Source organism: Eleutherodactylus coqui, chromosome 2, assembly GCF_035609145.1.
Source record: "Eleutherodactylus coqui strain aEleCoq1 chromosome 2, aEleCoq1.hap1, whole genome shotgun sequence".
NCBI lineage: Eukaryota > Metazoa > Chordata > Amphibia > Anura > Eleutherodactylidae > Eleutherodactylus > Eleutherodactylus coqui.
The window spans coordinates 316,448,726-316,471,636 of NC_089838.1; the positions used below are offsets into that span (position 1 = coordinate 316,448,726).

Consider the following 22,911-nt stretch of genomic DNA (forward strand, 5'->3'; position numbering starts at 1 on the left):
TTTGGCGCATTGCTCTGTTTGCGTAGCTATAACAGTTAGTGCCCGTCAGGCTGCGCAGGTAGTACGGGCGGGCTATGTTAACCATGTAACGCACCATGCGGCACACGGAAGTGTAATCTGTTTTTATGCACGCAAGAAAAGGGAGCGCACACACTCATGCCATGCGAGCGCATCCTGGGTGTTTTTCCCACGTCAGTGTATGAAGATACACGAAATCGGAACGTGCTGCCATTTTTAACATTTTTTAATTGTTGTGTGAAAAAAATCGTATGCGTTCTGTCAGATGCCAACTTGGATGGAACTTGGATGCTGACGTCACCCGTGTGGACAAGGATTACTTCATCATTAGTCTGGCTTTAATCAAGGGCATAGAGTATGCTCACAGCACTGGGTGCCATGAGTGGCAGCCATGCCACCAAAGTGGCACCATGTCATTTTGCCCTGGTCAGTGTATTTAGATACAAGTCTACGGCAGCGAACGGAATCTTTGCCCCAGTAAGCCGATCACATAACCTGCAGCCTACAAGGACCCTGAACACCATCAGTGCCCACCAGGACGGGCAGCGGGTGTATATCACTGCAGAGGTAGAAAGAGCACACACTCTTTGTCAAAAACACTCCGGTGCCAGAAGAAGTTGTTCTTTAATCCCAAAACCCGTCCTGCAGTTCCATCTCAGGGCTCAGTCACACGGGCACCGATCAGCCCGTGTTTCTGGATGATAAGATGGCCGCACTGCAGGTGTGGACGACTCTCCGCACTGGCCGGGAAAAAGAACATATGACCGGCAATGGAGCCGGTTATGTGGAGATTCGTCCGCACGCGGTGTGGCCGCCTTATCGTCCAGAAACACAGGCAGATCAGCGCCCGTGTGACTGAGCCCTCTGGTAGATATACAAATGATGAGAGTTGTGGTGATTAGATGGACGGTCTTGTCACCGGAGACCCTATAAGTGGTTCCCCCCTTGGCCTATAAGAGGCTCTCAGAGGCTCCTTGTGTGTAGTGCCCTTTTCTTCAGCTTGTGTAGAGCTTGTTGGCCACTAGACGCCTCTACGACGCAGAGAAGAGATGTCACCCCGTTACCAGAGTCTGAGAGGGGCGCATTATTGGGATGTGAGAAGCTGGATGGTCGTATCAATGAATTGTCCTCCACCGGCTGTTCTGATCGGACTGTTAGGAGGTGCTCGGACCAGTGGATGAGTGAGGGCACACAAGGTGACCGGGGCTTAGGACGCCCCCTACAGACCACCAGTAGGGAGGAGCGTCTGACCAGACTGTTAGGGGGTGTTGGAACCAGTGGATGTGTGAGGGCACACAAGGTGACCTGGCTCAGGGCACCCCCTACAGACCACCAGTATAAAGAAGCGTCTGACCAGACTTTTAGGAGGTGTTGGACTAGTGGATGTGTGAGGGCACACAAGGTGACCGGGCTCAGGACCCCCGATAGACCAGAGCGTCTGACCAGACTGTTAGGGGGTGTTGGGACCAGTGGATGTGTGAGGGCACACAAGGTGACCAGGCTCAGGACGCCCCCTACAGACAACCAGTAGAGAGGAGCGTCTGACCAGCCTGTTAGGAGGTGATGGGACCAGTGGATCTGTGAGGGCACACAAGGTGACCGGGCTTAGGACGCCCCCGACAGACCACCAGTAGAGAGGAGCGTCTGACCAGACTGTTAGGGGGTGTTGGAACCAGTGGATGTGTGAGGGCACACAAGGTGACCTGGCTCAGGGCACCCCCTACAGACCACCAGTAGAAAGAAGCGTCTGACCAGACTTTTAGGAGGTGTTGGACTAGTGGATGTGTGAGTGCACACAAGGTGACCGGGCTCAGGACCCCCGATAGACCAGAGCGTCTGACCAGACTGTTAGGGGGTGTTGGGACCAGTGGGATGTGTGAGGGCACACAAGGTGACCGGGCTCAGGGCGCCCCCTACAGACCACCAGTAGAGAGGAGCGTCTGACGAGACTGTTAGGGGGTGTTGGGACCAGTGGATGTGTGAGGGCACACAAGATGACCGGGCTTAGGGCGCCCCCTACAGACCACCAGTAGAAAGGAGAATTTGACCAGACAGTTAGAGGGTGTTGGGACCAGTAGATGTGTGAGGGCACACAAGATGACAGGGCTCAGGGCGCCCCCTACAGACCACCAGTAGAGAGGAGCGTCTGACGAGACTGTTAGGGGGTGTTGGGACCAGTGGATGTGGAGGACACACAAGGTGACCAGGCTCAGGACGCCCCCTACAGACCACCAGTAGAGAGGAGCATCTGACCAGACTGTTAGGAGGCGTTGGGACCAGTGTATGTGTGAGGGCACACAAGATGACCAGGCTTAGGGCGCCCCCTACAGACCACCAGTAGAAAGGAGAGTTTGACCAGACAGTTAGAGGGTGTTGGGACCAGTAGATGTGTGAGGGCACACAAGGGGACCGGGCTCAGGACGCCCCCTACAGACCACCAGTAGAGAGGAGCATCTGACCGGACTGTTAGGGGTGTTGGGAGCAGTGGATGTGTGAGGGCGCACAAGGTGACCGGGCTTAGGATGCCCCCTACAGACCACCAGTAGAGAGGAGCATCTGACCAGACTGTTAGGGGGTGTTGGGACCAGTGGATGAGGGCGCACAAGGTGACCGGGCTTAGGATGCCCCCTACAGACCACCAGTAGAGAGGAGCGTCTGATCTTCCGACAAGCATCAGCAGCGCCAACTGTTTCATTGTCCGCCATCCAGAGACAGGGGGCGCCATCGTTACTCCCCTGTGTCTGTTGGAACCATTTCCATTCTTGGCTGAAGGACATTTGGTCTCACGGCTCCCATTACATGTATGACCTCTGACCCCCACCGTCACCTCCGTTTGCAGTGGTGTAGTGAACAATGAAACTGGACGGTGATGGATCCAGGTTTAGTTTGGGCGCTGATGACGGCGGTATTCATGCCTGGAGACCTCGGGGTGAGCGCCTCAATCCTGCCTTTGCTGTGGAGCGGCACACTGCCCCCTGCTGGTGTGGTGGTCTGGGGGGACATCGCATACGACAGTCGGTCCCCCCTAGTAGTCGTATGAGGGACAATGACAGCTCAGCGATATGTTCAGGACGTCCTGCAGCCACATGTGCTCCTGTCATGGCGGCTTCCAGGGCCGCACACACAAGGGGTCGCAGGATCACCCCCCGTACATCAGTTACCCCCGCCTGGTTGTGCCACTACAACGATCAGCATATCATTGTATAACTGGCACAATGGCGGCTATATTGATTGTCACCCAGCTTTCCCAAAAGAAGGATTTCCTACGGTCTCACTCGAGTTCCATTAGATTGCGAGCTCAGTGGGTCAGCGATGCTTGGCGGTCTATTTTTATCCGGGTATCCCACCTTCCTGCGCCCGGTTCCTCTCCTCCCCCCATCAGACACAGATTGTGACGCCGGGTTATGCAATGTCTGACCCACTGACACACATTTTCTGAGAGACAGAGGAGAGCGATGCCAGGAAACTAGAGCACACACGGGAGGAGGAGAGAGCGCAGCAAACAACAAGAGACAGAACCGGCTGTGGCACTGGTACAGGACGCACACCGGCAGCGCACACCGCCAGCACCCAGCTCGCAGGTAAGTGGGTGCCAACCCCGATGCCACCCCACACTACTCCACTATATACAGAGCCTCTACCAAGTTGACACGTACGCCTGGGTATGGACGAAGCATCTAGTATGTGCGGGGCGTGGACCGCAGAACCGGTTTGTGCCAGCTGTATGAAGAAGGAGTGTAGCAGAGCTGAACTGGCCAGATATAGCAGAGCTGAGTATGTCAGACGTAGCAGAGCTGAGTTAGTCTCCTGGCACAATACACTCTACCGTGTTATTGTGATTTGCAAACAATGACATATTCGGTTCTGCTACATCTGGATGGGAATTAAGGCGTGCAAAAAAGGGTTTGTCACTTATACCCGAGATGTTGGGGAAGGAGCGTAGAACAGATGTGTGCGAGGTGCCTTCCATCTGCGTGACAGGTGGGCACCATCTGGGCAATGTAGACATAAGATTATGCTTTCCATGGGCATGAGGATAGGAACTGCTAAAGAAATGAGTTTGGCATTGATAGGTAAGCTGTGTGGTACGATGGATGGAGCAGTGCCCCACTCTGCAAGCGGGCATCAGCTATGCCAATGTGTACAAGGTAGGTTCCAAGCAGGGAAAGTGTGTTACATAGAGTGAGGCATGCCAGTAGGGAGCAAGCAGGCATGATGGATGGGCATCACCTGTGGCTGAAGTATATAGGGCACACGCCACAGAGTGGCAAGACTACAACTCCCACACTGAGGATGGCAGGAGTTGTAGTTTTGTAGCAATAGTCAGAGAGTTGACTGCCACAGAATGTGCAAACATTCACAGAGGGAAGCCAAACTTTGAGATTTTTAAGTACAGATGTAGCAGAGCTGAATTGGTCATGCAATTACCTCGTGAGCGCATCCTGCAGTTTAGTAAGTCATGCTAATGTGGAAGGTTGACCTGCAGTCCTACGTAAAACAAACTCAGCTAGACTATATTTGATGCATAAAATAATGCATTCTTAAAGGCCTAAGTAACAAATTCAGCTCTGCTACATCTGTGTCAATACTTTTTCTGCTTTAAAGTAAAGAACATATGACCGTTATAGAAGGATGGGGGGGGGGGGGGGGGTCATATCGTATTTTGAATCTAGAATACACTATAGTAATCGTCTAAATAAAACCAGGCACAGCAGAGCAGAGTTTGTCACTTGGCAAAACTATGAATATAGTGTCAGCTAGGGCGACAGGTAAACTTGCTACATCATCTGGGAGTTATCATCATGCAGAAAAGACACCTATGACAAATTCAGCTCCACTACATCTGTATAAAGAAACTGGTTTCACCCCGCCGGCACGTTGCATTATTGCATATAATAATAATAACAACGCCGGCGATACTTCCTGAATCTGTGACTACAGGACAAAGTATTCACGTGCAGTATGGCGCACACGTGCCGGGTGATTACTGATCTCCTCTCTCTACGCATTCCCTTCTCCTCCCTCCTCCAGATCCCATCAAAGTTGGTTACAAAACCGGGTAATACTGATGATCGGCGCCGACATGCCACAGCGATAAGCGGCAATAATTACCTCAGTGTTGTCATTCCCAGCAGCCGCAGCGTATTTAAGTATCACAATCTATTTTAATATAGCATAATACGGGCGGGGAGATACTGCGCGGGCGTTCAGACACGACATGGTAGGTCAGCCACGAAGAATGATGTGGGACGCACAGGGCATGAGAAGTAGTGCCATGCCATATAGGCACTATGTAGATAAGTGGTATCAAATATGTAGTGTATTGATAAGTGGTGCCTTGCCATAAAGGTAGTATATAGACAAGTGGTGCTGTGCCATATAGATTAGTGGTGCCGTGCCATATAGATTAGTGGTGCCATGCCATACAGGTAGTATATAGACAAGTGGTGCTGTGCCTTATAGATTAGTGGTGCCATGCCATACAGGTAGTATATAGATAAGTGGTACTATAGCATATAGATAAGTGGTGCCATGCCATACAGGTAGTATATAGACAAGTGGTGCTGTGCCTTATAGATTAGTGGTGCCATGCCATACAGGTAGTATATAGATAAGTGGTACTATAGCATATAGATAAGTGGTGCCATGCCATACAGGTAGTATATAGATAAGTGGTACTGTACCATATAGATAAGTGGTGCCATGCCATACAGGTAGTATGTTGATAAGTGGTGCTGTGCCATATAGATAAGTGGTGCCATGCCATAGAGGTAGTATGTAGATAAGTGGTACTGTACCATATAGATAAGTGGTGCCATGCCATACAGGTAGTATGTAGATAAGTGGTGCTGTGCCATATAGATAAGTGGTGCCATGCTAAACAGGTAGTATATAGATAAGTGGTACTGTAAAATATAGATAAGTGGTGCCATGCCATAGAGGTAGTATTTAGATAAGTGGTGCTGTGCCATATAGATAAGTGGTGCCATGCCATACAGGTAGTATATAGATAAGTGGTGCTGTGCTATATCTATACACTACCTATGTGGCACAATACCACTTTGGTGGGTACATGTAGAATATGGATATAGGCGGATAATAATGTAGCACATAGAAAATGGGAAGTGGTACTACTGTGCAGTATTACGTAACCGTGACCAATAGTCACTATTTTCCTGGGTTGGTCATGATAGGTGGCATGAGTTATCTGGTATTAGCACAGTCACTGTACTAGATGCCTGACATTGCAGGGACAGCTGGGCACAGGTGCCAGCAGAGGATGGTGCAGCAGCCTGGCAGGGAAGGGGTGCTTGGGAGTGGAGGGCAATAGTAGTCCGCAGTGAATGGATGTGTAGTCTGGCAGGGAATGGCACTAGGATCCTGGCAGGGAGGATTGTTGTGCTGCTCTCAGCATCTGGCACTGAATGGGTCCCTGGCAGCGTTGGGCATTGGTCTCTGGCTCAGCGCCCTCAGGTCTGTTTACGAAATCCTGACCTAGTTTCTGTGCCTTGCGCTGGATGATCACATGGCAGCGAGATTTTGGCATGTGGACTGGAAGAGAAGGGGAGGGTAGAAGAGGTAGGGTGTGTGCGCACATACTAACACACTGACACACATACATAGATGAGGCAGCGGAGTGACTGGGGGGGACGAAAATAATACATTGACCCTCCCCAATCCAAATGGGATCACGTGCATTTCCAGAGTCAATAAAAGCTTCATAAAAACGTGAAAAATCATATAGAAGTAGCAGAGCTGAAATTGTCATTTAAAGGGGCATACACATCACTAGGATCTGTTATAACATTCTGATCAGTGGCCGGACCCCACCATCCTTGAGAATGAAGGGAACGGGGTCGCTTCTGCACGCCCTCTGTACAGCGGCGCCTCAGTTACCCATCATGCTGGGTAGTACGCTGCAGTGCCACTCAAGTGAATGGGGTTACATTGTAATTCCTGCACGGCTGTACGGGAAAACACTCTGAGGGGCCGTTCTACAGGCGGCTGCAAGTTTACTCCATGAAAAAAACATAGTACTTTCCATATGTATGGGCATTAAAAACCGACCACCCATGGGCGTAAAACCGCACATGCCAACAAAAGTGCCTGCATCACGCACGGTGAAATCGGTCTATTTTTCACGTGCCAATATTGCATACGGCCTTGTGTATGAGTCCTTACTAATGCGGTTTGCATCAGTAGTAGTCAGTGTAGCTAGAGGGTGCTAGCAGGGCATGAGGTGCCAGGGAGCGCTAACAAGCCACTTTGGCCTTTACCAGGGTGCCTAACTACCCAACCAGGGTGGCAATCTCTAGAGCGACGTTGCCATTTTCTATATAGACAACTGCCCCCCCTTGGTTGGCACAAGGTCCATGTGAAGAATTCCCCGCACGTGTACCGCAGGACTTAGTCACCGCGATGTGATAATTCTAGATGCGCGGTTTTGGGTGTCGCCTCTGTGTATATATAATTCTATGTAATAAGACAACAGATTACAAAACACGGAGTCATTGATGTAATTAACGTATTAAGTAAACCAGGTCAAACGTGAGGCCGCTCCATGCCAAGCTCTGCACGGTCATATTATGTAAGACGTGCGGGGGAGGAGCCCCATTATAAGATCACTTTCCTAAGTTTTTTTTTTTTTCCTATAGGTGTGTCCAAGTCAGAAAAACCTGGCGAACAACGAAACAGAATTACTACCTGGCAGAGACGCGAGAGACGAAGGATCCTCCAAGTATCAGCGCTCCGGCTGAAGTTTACTGACGGATCATAACTCGCACAGTAAGATGCCCAAACTGCATGGTGAAGCCCACCAAGTGATACCTGCTTCCATTCATCATCTCAAGATCCAACGTTCAACTTGAGCGCCTTCATCCAACTTTAACCCGACCCTACTACTACCAGAAGTCTTCTTCAGGTTACACATTGAGAAGAAGTTGGGTTGACATGGAGTCTCCTCTCTCCAACTACACCCATATGGATGACGAACAGCATCCCATGGATAGAGTCTCCGGCAACCAGATGGGCGCTGGAAGCGGGCGCCGTAAGCGAGAGTTTATCTCCGACGAGAAGAAAGATGCCAGTTACTGGGAAAAGAGAAGAAAAAACAATGAAGCTGCCAAGAGGTCCCGGGAAAAGAGGCGTTTCCACGATCTGGTCCTGGAAGGCAGGGTGGCAGCCCTCGATGAGGAAAACGGGCGCCTGAGGAGCGAACTACTTCAGCTGAAGCTCCGCTTTGGGCTCATTAAAGCTGCCTCCTTCCTGGAAACGGGACACGGGCTGGGAGGGTGCAAAAGTGGGGACTCCGGGTCTCTTTTGTGCTCTGGAGGGAATTCATCCTACACTTCTTCCTACTTGGCAATGAATTCAGACTCCTCGGAGGCGGACAGTGGAGGGGGAGCAGTGAATGATAGCTACTCCCCCCGGGGGTCACTTTCAGACCTTTCAGACCAGTCTTCTAGAGGCAGCCCAGTGCCAACATCTTATGAAGATGCCAGGGCAATAGAAAATGACTTTGCCAACTTGTGCCCAATGGAGAGCAATGCATCCACCACATTAGCAGTGCCACGCGGGGGTGTAATTCTCTATAGAGTCGGTGGGCTCACGGTGGACCCTCAAACTAGACACGTTTCAAGTCCAGAACTTGCAGATCTGAGCCCCCTGAAGCACTTGGTCAGCGATAGCCACCCCCCACCACTGCGCTCCTCCATATTTATGCATGCGGACAGTTTACAGACTCAGTATCAGCAGCTGATGAAGACAGCGGCTGAGGCCAATGTTACGGGGGAACTGAGGTCACCCAAATCTTCCCATTCGGGATACCACAGTGAGGACAGTTGCAGTGAAGAAGGGGCATCTAGTTTCTGCCCCTTGGAATCCCCGACCTTCCAGGATCTCTCAGCGGCCGTGAAATTACCGCATAAACTGAGACTGAAAAGTCGAACACATGGACAAGAGGGATTGAGGGGTGACAAGTGGGAGGAGAACTAAGCGGACTACTTTTATAGACTTTTACTCTTGGTGCCGCCCCCGGGACTACTACACCTGTGTCACTACTGTACGATGAGGGTAGAAGGAGCTGAGAGCAATGTTGTATATATGTTATGTGAGTAGTAATAAAAGCTCCATATATGAACTGCAGTCCTTTAATCCATACATCCTACTAACTGCTCCGCGCTGCGGGAGCGGCTGCACATACTGCTCCATGTTTCTTACTAGTACACATCAAGCAAACTTTACCCTGACAACACATTAATAGGAGGTCCTGTGACGCAGTTTACCTGCATTTTCAATGGCTTTTGTTGTCTTAAGATGACTTGTTTCATCAAATTAGGGCAGATACATGGGTTTTCTAGGCTGAGCCCGCTGGGATACACTGGGGTCAGAGCGGAAGCCGATGCTCCAACCCCGGTATAGTGGCTGGCGCTTGTAACTGCAGGCTGGGATTTCAGCTGCGCCAGCCACTACACGAGGGTTTGGAGCAGCGACTCCTGATGTATCCTGGCACTGAGCGTGGGCACTGCCTGGAAAAACCCATTTGAGTTAACTTTTGCTACATCAATAGTTCATTTCTAGAATGTGTTGTGTTGGGGTTTATATCATGTGAAAAATGGTAAGTCCAGCTTTAAACACTGCTTTATAGTATATATGTTGCTATAATCACTGTACATACATTACTTGCCCTGTGCTGACCCTCAGTTACATCCTGTATTATACACCAGAGCTGCACTCACTATTCTGCTGGTGGAGTCACTGTGTACATACATTACTTATCCTGTACTGATCCTGAGTTACATCCCATATTATACTCCAGAGCTGTACTCACTATTCTGCTGGTGGAGTCACTGTGTACATACATTACTTATCCTGTACTGATCCTGAGTTACATCCTGTATTATACTCCAGAGCTGCACTCACTACTCTGCTGGTGGAGTCACTGTGTAGATATATTACTTATTCTGTACTGATCCTGAGTTACATCCCATATTATACTCCAGAGCTGTACTCACTATTCTGCTGGTAGAGTCACTGTGTACATACATTACTTATCCTGTACTGATCCTGAGTTACATCCCATATTATACTCCAGAGCTGTACTCACTATTCTGCTGGTGGAGTCACTGTGTACATACATTACTTATCCTGCACTGACCCTGAGTTACATCCTCCATTATACTCCAGAGCTGCGCTCACTATTCTGCTGGTAGAGTCACTGTATACATACATTAATTATCCTGTACTGATCCAGAGTCACATCCTGTATTATACTCCAGACCTGCACTCACTATTCTGCTGGTGGAGTCACTGTGTACATACATTACTTATCCTGTACTGCTCCTGAGTTACATCCTGTATTATACTCCAGAGCTGTACTCACTATTCTGCTGGTGGAGTCACTGGGTACATACATTACTTATCCTGTACTGCTCCTGAGTTACATCCTGTATTATACTCCAGAGCTGTACTCACTATTCTGCTGGTGGAGTCACTGGGTACATACATTACTTATCCTGTACTGCTCCTGAGTTACATCCTGTATTATACTCCAGAGCTGAACTCACTATTCTGCTGTTGGAGTCACTGTGTACGTACATTACTGATCCTGAGTTACATCCTGTATTATACTCCAGAGCTGCACTCATTGTTCTGCTGGTGGAGTCACTGTGTATATACATTACTTATCCTGTACTGATCCCGAGTTACATCCTCTATTATACTCCAGAGCTGCCCTCACTATTCTGCTGGTGGAGTCACTGTGTACATACATTACTTATCCTATACTGCTCCTGAGTTACATCTTATATTATACTCCAGAGCTGTGCTCACTATTCTGCTCCTGGAGTCAATGTGTACATACATTACTTATCCTGTACTGATCCTGAGTTACATCCTCTATTATACTCCAGAGCTAAGTTCCCTGATTGGTGTTCGGAGCCCCGGAATGACAACCCCCCAATGAAAACTCTAAGGTGTAGGTCATTGCCATGGCAGCGCAGGGTCTTCTGAAGGCCCCCAAGGCTGCCATAACTGCTTGTCAATCAAGCCTATGGCACGTCTTAATAGACTGCTAGTCAGAATACAATACAATGCAATACTCTAGTATTGCATGACACTGTATGATTACAAGCTCAAGTCCCCCAGAGAAGAAAAAGAAAGTAACGTTTTAGTAATTATTAGTAAAAAATAAACGGTAATAAAAGTTAAAGGGGATCTTTATCACTCGCCTCCCGGAAGTGAAGGAGCAGCGGAGGAGTGCGGCAGGGTGAGTGTGTAACCTGCAAGCTGAGCGAGGTTTGATGTACAGCTATGTCCCCACAAAACTTCTCTAAAAGAGCCTATTTCCCATATTATTAAGCTAACTACACACGGGCGAGCGCGATATCAGGCCGTGAATCCCGCCCCCATATCGCGCTCCCCATCATGTGAATAAAGCCTTGCATCACTGCGGGGATGAAGGGATCCCCCGGCGCGGCTGCCACAGCAGAGGATCACAGAGTATTCCCATTGCTTTTAATGGGGCCGCGATGCGAGAGCATGCAGCGAGATAAAACATTCTTGGTATCGTCGTGTCCGTAAAAGTCTGATCTCTCAAAGTTGCGCATTATTTACCGCGCTCGGTGGACGTCATCAGGAAAAAATACACAACTGCAGAAATGTGCTTCTTTTGTCTCACTGTTTTCAAGAAGAAATGCAATTAAAAGCAATCAAAAGATCACATGAACCCCGGAGAGGTGCCAAGAGAAACGGCAGGACGTCACGCAACAAACGAGCCGGCGCACGACTATGCGAACGGGAAAACGTTCTAGCTGTCAGAAGATGGCGGCAGAAAAAAAACTTAATTTTTTTCCAGAAACTTTATTTTTTAAAACTAATACAGAACCCCCCCCAATATATATAAATATGGTAACCGTGCCGACCCACAGGGGAAGGTATCAGGTCAGTTTAGCCGCAGTGCGTACGCCGTAGAAACAAGACCTCCGGAGACGGCGGAATGGCATTTTTTTTTTCATTTTACTCTCCTTTAGAAACTTTTAAAAAAAAATATCAGCACATTATATGAAACCACCGAAAAATACAACATCCTGCAAACAGCAACAACCCCAGAGATCGCAGGGGGTGGGTGAAAGGGGGCAGAAACACAAAAAATGGAAAAGAAAAAAACGGGCTACGTCCTTAACGGCTAAGCACTTATACTGTATACTATGTGTGCACTGATCGTCAGCTCTGTGGGTCAGGACTACTATTACATGGTGTGCACTGATCGTCAGCTCTGTAGGTCAGGACTACTATTACATGGTGTGCACTGATCGTCAGCTCTGTAGGTCAGGACTACTATTACATGGACTGCACTGACCGTCAGCTCTGTGGGTCAGGACTACTATTACATGGTGTGCACTGATCATCAGCTCTGTAGGTCAGGACTACTATTACATGGTGTGCACTGATCGTCAGCTCTGTAGGTCAGGACTACTATTACATGGTGTGCACTGATCGTCAGCTCTGTAGGTCAGGACTACTATTACATGGACTGCACTGACCGTCAGCTCTGTGGGTCAGGACTACTATTACATGGTGTGCACTGATCGTCAGCTCTGTAGGTCAGGACTACTATTACATGGTGTGCACTGATCGTCAGCTCCGTAGGTCAGGACTACTATTACATGGTGTGCACTGATCGTCAGCTCCGTAGGTCAGTACTACTATTACATGGTGTGCACTGATCGTCAGCTCTGTAGGTCAGGTCTACTATTACATGGTGTGCACTGATCGTCAGCTCTGTGGGTCAGGACTACTATTACATGGTGTGCACTGATCGTCAGCTCTGTGGGTCAGGACTACTATTATATGGTGTGCACTGATCATCAGCTCTGTAGGTCAGGACTACTATTACATGGTGTGCACTGATCGTCAGCTCTGTAGGTCAGGACTACTATTACATGGAGTGCACTGATCGTCAGCTCTGTAGGTAAGGACTACTATTACATGGTGTGCACTGATCGTCAGCTCTGTACGTCAGGACTACTATTACATGGTGTGCACTGATCGTCAGCTCTGTGGGTCAGGACTACTATTATATGGTGTGCACTGATCATCAGCTCTGTAGGTCAGGACTACTATTACATGGAGTGCACTGATCGTCAGCTCTGTAGGTAAGGACTACTATTACATGGTGTGCACTGATCGTCAGCTCTGTACGTCAGGACTACTATTACATGGAGTGCACTGATCGTCAGCTCTGTAGGTCAGGACTACTATTACATGGAGTGTACTGATCGTCAGCTCTGTAGGTCAGGACTACTATTACATGGAGTGTACTGATCGTCAGCTCTGTAGGTCAGAACTACTATTACATGGTGTGCACTGATCGTCAGCTCTGTGGGTCAGGACTACTATTACATGGTGTGCACTGATCGTCAGCTCTGTACGTCAGGACTACTATTACATGGTGTGCACTGATCGTCAGCTCTGTAGGTAAGGACTACTATTACATGGTGTGCACTGATCGTCAGCTCTGTAGGTCAGGACTACTATTACATAGAGTACACTGATCATCAGCTCTGTAGGTCAGGACTACTATTACATGGTGTGCACTGATCATCAGCTCTGTGGGTCAGGACTACTATTACATGGTGTGCACTGATCGTCAGCTCTGTAGGTCAGGACTACTATTACATAGAGAACACTGATCGTCAGCTCTGTAGGTCAGGACTACTATTACATGGTGTGCACTGATCGTCAGCTCTGTGGGTCAGGACTACTATTACATGGTGAGCACTGATCATCAGCTCTGTGGGTCAGTACTACTATTACATGGAGTGCACTGATCGTCAGCTCTGTAGGTCAGGACTACTATTACATAGAGTACACTGATCGTCAGCTCTGTAGGTCAGGACTACTATTACATGGTGTGCACTGATCGTCAGCTCTGTAGGTCAGGACTACTATTACATGGTGTGCACTGATCGTCAGCTCTGTAGGTCAGGACTACTATTACATGGAGTGCACTTATCATCAGCTCTGTAGCTCAGGACTACTATTACATGGAGTGCACTGATCGTCAGCTCTGTGGGTCAGGACTACTATTACATGGTGTGCACTGATCGTCAGCTCTGTAGGTCAGGACTACTATTATATGGAGTGCACTGACCGTCAGCTCTGTGGGTCAGGACTACTATTACATGGTGCGCACTGATCGTCAGCTCTGTAGGTCAGGACTACTATTACATGGTGTGCACTGATCATCAGCTCTGTAGGTCAGGACTACTATTACATGGTGTGCACTAATCGTCAGCTCTGTAGGTCAGGACTACTATTACATGGAGTGCACTGATCGTCAGCTCTGTGGGTCAGGACTACTATTACATGGACTGCACTGATCGTCAGCTCTGTGGGTCAGGACTACTATTACATGGAGTGCACTGATCGTCAGCTCTGTAGGTCAGGACTACTATTACATGGTGTGCACTGACCGTCAGCTCTGTGGGTCAGGACTACTATTACATGGACTGCACTGATCGTCAGCTCTGTAGGTCAGGACTACTATTACATGGTGTGCACTAATCGTCAGCTCTGTAGGTCAGGACTACTATTACATGGAGTGCACTGATCGTCAGCTCTGTGGGTCAGGACTACTATTACATGGACTGCACTGATCGTCAGCTCTGTGGGTCAGGACTACTATTACATGGACTGCACTGATCGTCAGCTCTATGGGTCAGGACTACTATTACATGGTGTGCACTGATCGTCAGCTCTGTAGGTCAGGACTACTATTACATGGTGTGCACTGATCGTCAGCTCTATAGGTCAGGACTACTATTACATGGTGTGCACTGATCGTCAGCTCTGTAGGTCAGGACTACTATTACATGGTGTGCACTGATCGTCAGCTCTATAGGTCAGGACTACTATTACATGGTGTGCACTAATCGTCAGCTCTGTAGGTCAGGACTACTATTACATGGTGTGCACTGATCGTCAGCTCTGTGGGTCAGGACTACTATTACATGGTGTGCACTGATCGTCAGCTCTGTGGGTCAGTACTACTATTACATGGTGTGCACTGATCGTCAGCTCTGTGGGTCAGGACTACTATTACATGGTGTGCACTGATCGTCAGCTCTGTGGGTCAGGACTACTATTACATGGTGTGCACTGATCGTCAGCTCTGTGGGTCAGGACTACTATTATATGGTGTGCACTGATCGTCAGCTCTGTAGGTCAGGACTACTATTACATGGAGTGCACTGATCGTCAGCTCTGTAGGTCAGGACTACTATTACATGGTGTGCACTGATCGTCAGCTTTGTGGGTTAGGACTACTATTACATGGTGTGCACTGATCGTCAGCTCTGTGGGTCAGGACTACTATTACATGGTGTGCACTGATCGTCAGCTCTGTAGGTCAGGACTACTATTACATGGTGTGCACTGATCATCAGCTCTGTAGGTCAGGACTCCTATTACATGGAGTGCACTGATCGTCAGCTCTGTAGGTCAGGACTACTATTACATGGTGTGCACTGATCATCAGCTCTGTAGGTCAGGACTCCTATTACATGGTGTGCAATGATCGTCAGCTCTGTAGGTCAGGACTACTATTACATGGAGTGCACTGATCGTCAGCTCTGTAGGTCAGGACTACTATTACATGGTGTGCACTGATCATCAGCTCTGTAGGTCAGGACTACTATTACATGGTGTGCAATGATCGTCAGCTCTGTAGGTCAGGACTCCTATTACATGGTGTGCAATGATCGTCAGCTCTGTAGGTCAGGACTACTATTACATGGTGTGCACTGATCGTCAGCTCTGTGGGTCAGGACTACTATTATATGGAGTGCACTGATCGTCAGCTCTGTGGGTCAGGACTACCATTACATGGTGTGCACTGATCGTCAGCTCTGTAGCTCAGGACTACTATTACATGGTGTGCACTGATCGTCAGCTCTGTAGGTCAGGACTACTATTACATGGTGTGCACTGATCGTCAGCTCTGTGGGTCAGTACTACTATTACATGGAGTGCACTGATCGTCAGCTCTGTAGGTCAGGACTACTATTATATGGTGTGCACTGATCGTCAGCTCTGTAGGTCAGGACTACTATTACATGGTGTGTACTGATCGTCAGCTCTGTAGGTCAGGACTACTATTATATGGAGTGCACTGATCGTCAGCTCTGTGGGTCAGGACTACTATTACATGGTGTGCACTGATCGTCAGCTCTGTAGGTCAGGACTACTGTTACATGGTGTGCACTGATCGTCAGCTCTGTAGGTCAGGACTACTATTACATGGTGTGCACTGATCATCAGCTCTGTAGGTCAGGACTCCTATTACATGGTGTGCAATGATCGTCAGCTCTGTAGGTCAGGACTACTATTATATGGAGTGCACTGATCGTCAGCTCTGTGGGTCAGGACTACTATTACATGGAGTGCACTGATCGTCAGCTCTGTAGGTCAGGACTACTATTACATGGTGTGCACTGATCGTCAGCTCTGTAGGTCAGGACTACTATTACATGCTGTGCACTGATCATCAGCTCTGTAGGTCAGGACTACTATTACATGGTGTGCACTGATCGTCAGCTCTGTAGCTCAGGACTACTATTACATGGTGTGCACTGATCGTCAGCTCTGTAGCTCAGTACTACTATTACATGGACTGCACTGATCGTCAGCTCTGTGGGTCAGGACTACTATTACATGGTGTGCACTGACCGTCAGCTCTGTAGGTCAGGACTACTGTTACATGGTGTGCACTGATCGTTAGCTCTGTGGGTCAGGACTACTATCACATGGTGTGCACTGATCATCAGCTCTGTAGGTCAGAACTACTATTACATGGACTGCACTGACCGTCAGCTCTGTAGGTCAGGACTACTATTACATGGTGTGCACTGATCGTCAGCTCTGTGGGTCAGGACTACTATTACATGGAGTGCACTGATCGTCAGCTCTGTAGGTCAGGACTACTATTACATGGTGTGCACTGATCGTCATCTCTGTGGGTCAGGACTACTATTACATGGAGTGCACTGATCATCAGCTCTGTAGGTCAGGTCTACTATTACATGGTGTGCACTGACCGTCAGCTCTGTGGGTCAGGACTACTATTACATGTTGTGCACTGATCGTCAGCTCTGTAGGTCAGGACTACTATTACATGGAGTACACTGATCGTCAGCTCTGTGGGTCAGGACTACTATTACATGGAGTACACTGATCGTCAGCTCTGTGGGTCAGGACTACTATTACATGGAGTACACTGATCGTCAGCTGTGTAGGTCAGGACCACTATTACATGGTGTGCACTGATCGTCAGCTCTGTAGGTCAGGACTACTATTACATGGTGTGCACTGATCGTCAGCTCTGTAGGTCAGGACTACTATTACATGGTGTGCACTGATCGTCAGCTCTATAGGTCAGGACTACTATTACATGGTGTGCACTGATCGTCAGCTCTGTAGGTCAGGACTACTATTACATGGTGTGCACTGATCGTCAGCTCTGTAGGTCAGGACTACTATTACACGGTGTGCACTGATCGTCAGCTCTGTAGGTCAGGACTACTATTACACGGTGTGCACTGATCGTCAGCTCTGTAGGTCAGGACTACTATTACATGGTGTGCACTGATCGTCAGCTCTGTAGGTCAGGACTACTATTACATGGACTGCACTGATCGTCAGCTCTGTGGGTCAGGACTACTATTACATGGTGTGCACTGATCGTCAGCTCTGTAGGTCAGGACTACTATTACATGGTGTGCACTGATCGTCAGCTCTGTAGGTCAGGACTACTATTACATGGTGTGCACTGACCGTCAGCTCTGTAGGTCAGGACTACTATTACATGGAGTGTACTGATCATCAGCTCTGTGGGTCAGGACTACTATTACATGGTGTGCACTGATCGTCAGCTCTGTAGGTCAGGACTACTATTACATGGACTGCACTGATCGTCAGCTCTGTAGGTCAGGACTACTATTACATGGAGTGCACTGATCGTCAGCTCTGTAGGTCAGTACTACTATTACATAGTGTGCACTGATCGTCAGCTCTGTAGGTCAGGACTACTATTATATGGTGTGCACTGATCATCACCTCTGTAGGTCAGAACTACTATTATATGGTGTGCACTGATCGTCAGCTCTGTAGGTCAGGACTACTATTACATGGTGTGCACTGATCGTCAGCTCTGTAGGTCAGGACTACTATTATATGGTGTGCACTGATCATCACCTCTGTAGGTCAGGACTACTATTACATGGTGTGCACTGATCGTCAGCTCTGTAGGTCAGGACTACTATTACATGGTGTGCACTGATCGTCAGCTCTGTAGGTCAGGACTACTATTACATGTTGTGCACTGATCGTCAGCTCTGCAGGTCAGGACTACTATTACATGTTGTGCACTGATCGTCAGCTCTGTGGGTCAGGACTACTATTACATGGTGTGTACTGATCGTCAGCTCTGTAGGTCAGGACTACTATTACATGGACTGCACTGATCGTCAGCTCTGTAGGTCAGGACTACTATTACATGGACTGCACTGATCGTCAGTTCTGTAGGTCAGGACTCCTATTACATGGTGTGCAATGATCGTCAGCTCTGTAGGTCAGGACTACTATTATATGGAGTGCACTGATCGTCAGCTCTGTGGGTCAGGACTACTATTACATGGTGTGCACTGATCGTCAGCTCTGTGGGTCAGTACTACTATTACATGGAGTGCACTGATCGTCAGCTCTGTAGGTCAGGACTACTAATACATGGTGTGCACTGATCGTCAGCTCTGTGGGTCAGGACTACTATTACATGGTGTGCACTGATCGTCAGCTCTGTAGGTCAGGACTACTATTACATGGTGTGCACTGATCATCAGCTCTGTAGGTCAGGACTCCTATTATATGGAGTGCAATGATCGTCAGCTCTGTAGGTCAGGACTACTATTACATGGTGTGCACTGATCGTCAGCTCTGTGGGTCAGGACTACTATTATATGGAGTGCACTGATCGTCAGCTCTGTGGGTCAGGACTACTATTACATGGTGCGCACTGATCGTCAGCTCTGTAGGTCAGGACTACTATTACATGGTGTGCACTGATCGTCAGCTCTGTGGGTCAGGACTACTATTATATGGAGTGCACTGATCGTCAGCTCTGTGGGTCAGGACTACTATTACATGGTGCGCACTGATCGTCAGCTCTGTAGGTCAGGACTACTATTACATGGACTGCACTGATCGTCAGCTCTGTGGGTCAGGACTACTATTACATGGTGTGCACTGATCGTCAGCTCTGTGGGTCAGTACTACTATTACATGGAGTGCACTGATCGTCAGCTCTGTAGGTCAGGACTACTATTATATGGTGTGCACTGATGGTCAGCTCTGTAGGTCAGGCCTACTATTACATGGTGTGCACTGATCGTCAGCTCTGTGGGTCAGGACTACTATTACATGGTGTGCACTGATCGTCAGCTCTGTGGGTCAGGACTACTATTACATGGTGTGCACTGATCGTCAGCTCTGTAGGTCAGGCCTACTATTACATGGACTGCACTGATCGTCAGCTCTGTGGGTCAGGACTACTATTACATGGTGTGCACTGATCGTCAGCTCTGTGGGTCTGGACTACTATTACATGGAGTGCACTGATCGTCAGCTCTGTGGGTCAGGACTACTATTACGTGGAGTGCACTGATCGTCAGCTCTGTAGGTCAGGACTACTATTACATGGACTGCACTGATCGTCAGCTCTGTGGGTCAGGACTACTATTACATGGTGTGCACTGATCGTTAGCTCTGTGGGTCAGGACTACTATTACATGGTGTGCACTGATCGTCAGCTCTGTAGGTCAGTACTACTATTACATGGACTGCACTGACCGTCAGCTCTGTAGGTCAGGACTACTATTATATGGAGTGCACTGACCGTCAGCTCTGTGGGTCAGGACTACTATTACATGGTGCGCACTGATCATCAGCTCTGTAGGTCAGGACTACTATTACATGGAGTACACTGATCGTCAGCTCTGTAGGTCAGGACTACTATTACATGGTGTGCACTGATCGTCAGCTCTGTAGGTCAGGACTACTATTACATGGTGTGCACTGATCGTCAGCTCTGTAGGTCAGGACTACTATTACATGGTGTGCACTGATCGTCAGCTCTGTAGGTCAGGACTACTATTACATGGTGTGCACTGATCGTCAGCTCTGTAGGTCAGGACTACTATTACATGGAGTGCACTGATCGTCAGCTCTGTAGGTCAGGACTACTATTACATGGAGTGCACTGATCGTCAGCTCTGTGGGTCAGGACTACTATTACATGGACTGCACTGATCGTCAGCTCTGTGGGTCAGGACTACTATTACATGGAGTGCACTGATCGTCAGCTCTGTAGGTCAGGACTACTATTACATGGTGTGCACTGACCGTCAGCTCTGTGGGTCAGGACTACTATTACATGGACTGCACTGATCGTCAGCTCTGTAGGTCAGGACTACTATTACATGGTGTGCACTGATCGTTAGCACTGTGGGTCAGGACTACTATTACATGGACTGCACTGATTGTCAGCTCTGTAGGTCAGGACTACTATTACATGGAGTGCACTGATCGTCAGCTCTGTGGGTCAGGACTACTATTACATGGTGTGCACTGATCGTCACCTCTGTGGGTCAGGACTACTATTACATGGTGTGCACTGATCGTCACCTCTGTGGGTCAGGACTACTATTACATGGAGTGCACTGATCGTCAGCTCTGTGGGTCAGGACTACTATTACATGGACTGCACTGATCGTCAGCTCTATGGGTCAGGACTACTATTACATGGTGTGCACTGATCGTCAGCTCTGTAGGTCAGGACTACTATTACATGGTGTGCACTGATCGTCAGCTCTATAGGTCAGGACTACTATTACATGGTGTGCACTGATCGTCAGCTCTGTAGGTCAGGACTACTATTACATGGTGTGCACTGATCGTCAGCTCTATAGGTCAGGACTACTATTACATGGTGTGCACTAATCGTCAGCTCTGTAGGTCAGGACTACTATTACATGGTGTGCACTGATCGTCAGCTCTGTGGGTCAGGACTACTATTACATGGTGTGCACTGATCGTCAGCTCTGTGGGTCAGGACTACTATTACATGGTGTGCACTGATCGTCAGCTCTGTGGGTCAGGACTACTATTACATGGTGTGCACTGATCGTCAGCTCTGTAGGTCAGGACTACTATTACATGGTGTGCACTGATCGTCAGCTCTGTAGGTCAGGACTACTATTACATGGTGTGCACTGATCGTCAGCTCTGTGGGTCAGGACTACTATTACATGGTGTGCACTGATCGTCAGCTCTGTGGGTCAGGACTACTATTACATGGAGTGCACTGATCGTCAGCTCTGTAGGTCAGGACTACTATTACATGGTGTGCACTGATCGTCAGCTTTGTGGGTTAGGACTACTATTACATGGTGTGCACTGATCGTCAGCTCTGTGGGTCAGGACTACTATTACATGGAGTGCACTGATCGTCAGCTCTGTAGGTCAGGACTACTATTACATGGTGTGCACTGATCGTCAGCTTTGTGGGTTAGGACTACTATTACATGGTGTGCACTGATCGTCAGCTCTGTAGGTCAGGACTCCTATTACATGGAGTGCACTGATCGTCAGCTCTGTAGGTCAGGACTACTATTACATGGTGTGCACTGATCATCAGCTCTGTAGGTCAGGACTCCTATTACATGGTGTGCAATGATCGTCAGCTCTGTAGGTCAGGACTACTATTACATGGAGTGCACTGATCGTCAGCTCTGTAGGTCAGGACTACTATTACATGGTGTGCACTGATCATCAGCTCTGTAGGTCAGGACTCCTATTACATGGTGTGCAATGATCGTCAGCTCTGTAGGTCAGGACTACTATTACATGGTGTGCACTGATCGTCAGCTCTGTGGGTCAGGACTACTATTATATGGAGTGCACTGATCGTCAGCTCTGTGGGTCAGGACTACCATTACATGGAGTGCACTGATCGTCAGCTCTGTAGCTCAGGACTACTATTACATGGTGTGCACTGATCGTCAGCTCTGTAGGTCAGGACTACTATTACATGGTGTGCACTGATCGTCAGCTCTGTGGGTCAGTACTACTATTACATGGAGTGCACTGATCGTCAGCTCTGTAGGTCAGGACTACTATTATATGGTGTGCACTGATCGTCAGCTCTGTAGGTCAGGCCTACTATGACATGGTGTGCACTGATCGTCAGCTCTGTAGGTCAGGACTACTATTACATGGTGTGTACTGATCGTCAGCTCTGTAGGTCAGGACTACTATTATATGGAGTGCACTGATCGTCAGCTCTGTGGGTCAGGACTACTATTACATGGTGTGCACTGATCGTCAGCTCTGTAGGTCAGGACTACTATTACATGGTGTGCACTGATCATCAGCTCTGTAGGTCAGGACTCCTATTACATGGTGTGCAATGATCGTCAGCTCTGTAGGTCAGGACTACTATTATATGGAGTGCACTGATCGTCAGCTCTGTGGGTCAGGACTACTATTACATGGAGTGCACTGATCGTCAGCTCTGTAGGTCAGGACTACTATTACATGGTGTGCACTGATCGTCAGCTCTGTAGGTCAGAACTACTATTACATGCTGTGCACTGATCATCAGCTCTGTAGGTCAGGACTACTATTACATGGTGTGCACTGATCGTCAGCTCTGTAGCTCAGTACTACTATTACATGGACTGCACTGATCGTCAGCTCTGTGGGTCAGGACTACTATTACATGGTGTGCACTGACCGTCAGCTCTGTGGGTCAGGACTACTGTTACATGGTGTGCACTGATC

At 48.6% G+C, this 22,911-nt stretch overlaps 1 protein-coding gene across 1 annotated transcript; it reads left to right on the top strand.

Moving 5' to 3' along the window:
* Positions 1-3,477: 3,477 nt before the first annotated feature.
* Positions 3,478-9,157, top strand: LOC136612917 (nuclear factor interleukin-3-regulated protein-like). The gene is made up of 2 exons (XM_066593681.1): positions 3,478-3,599; positions 7,674-9,157. Exon 2 carries the CDS (start codon positions 7,969-7,971, stop codon positions 9,010-9,012), a length of 1,044 nt encoding a protein of 347 aa, XP_066449778.1. The 5' UTR covers positions 3,478-3,599; positions 7,674-7,968; the 3' UTR covers positions 9,013-9,157.
* Positions 9,158-22,911: the final 13,754 nt, after the last annotated feature.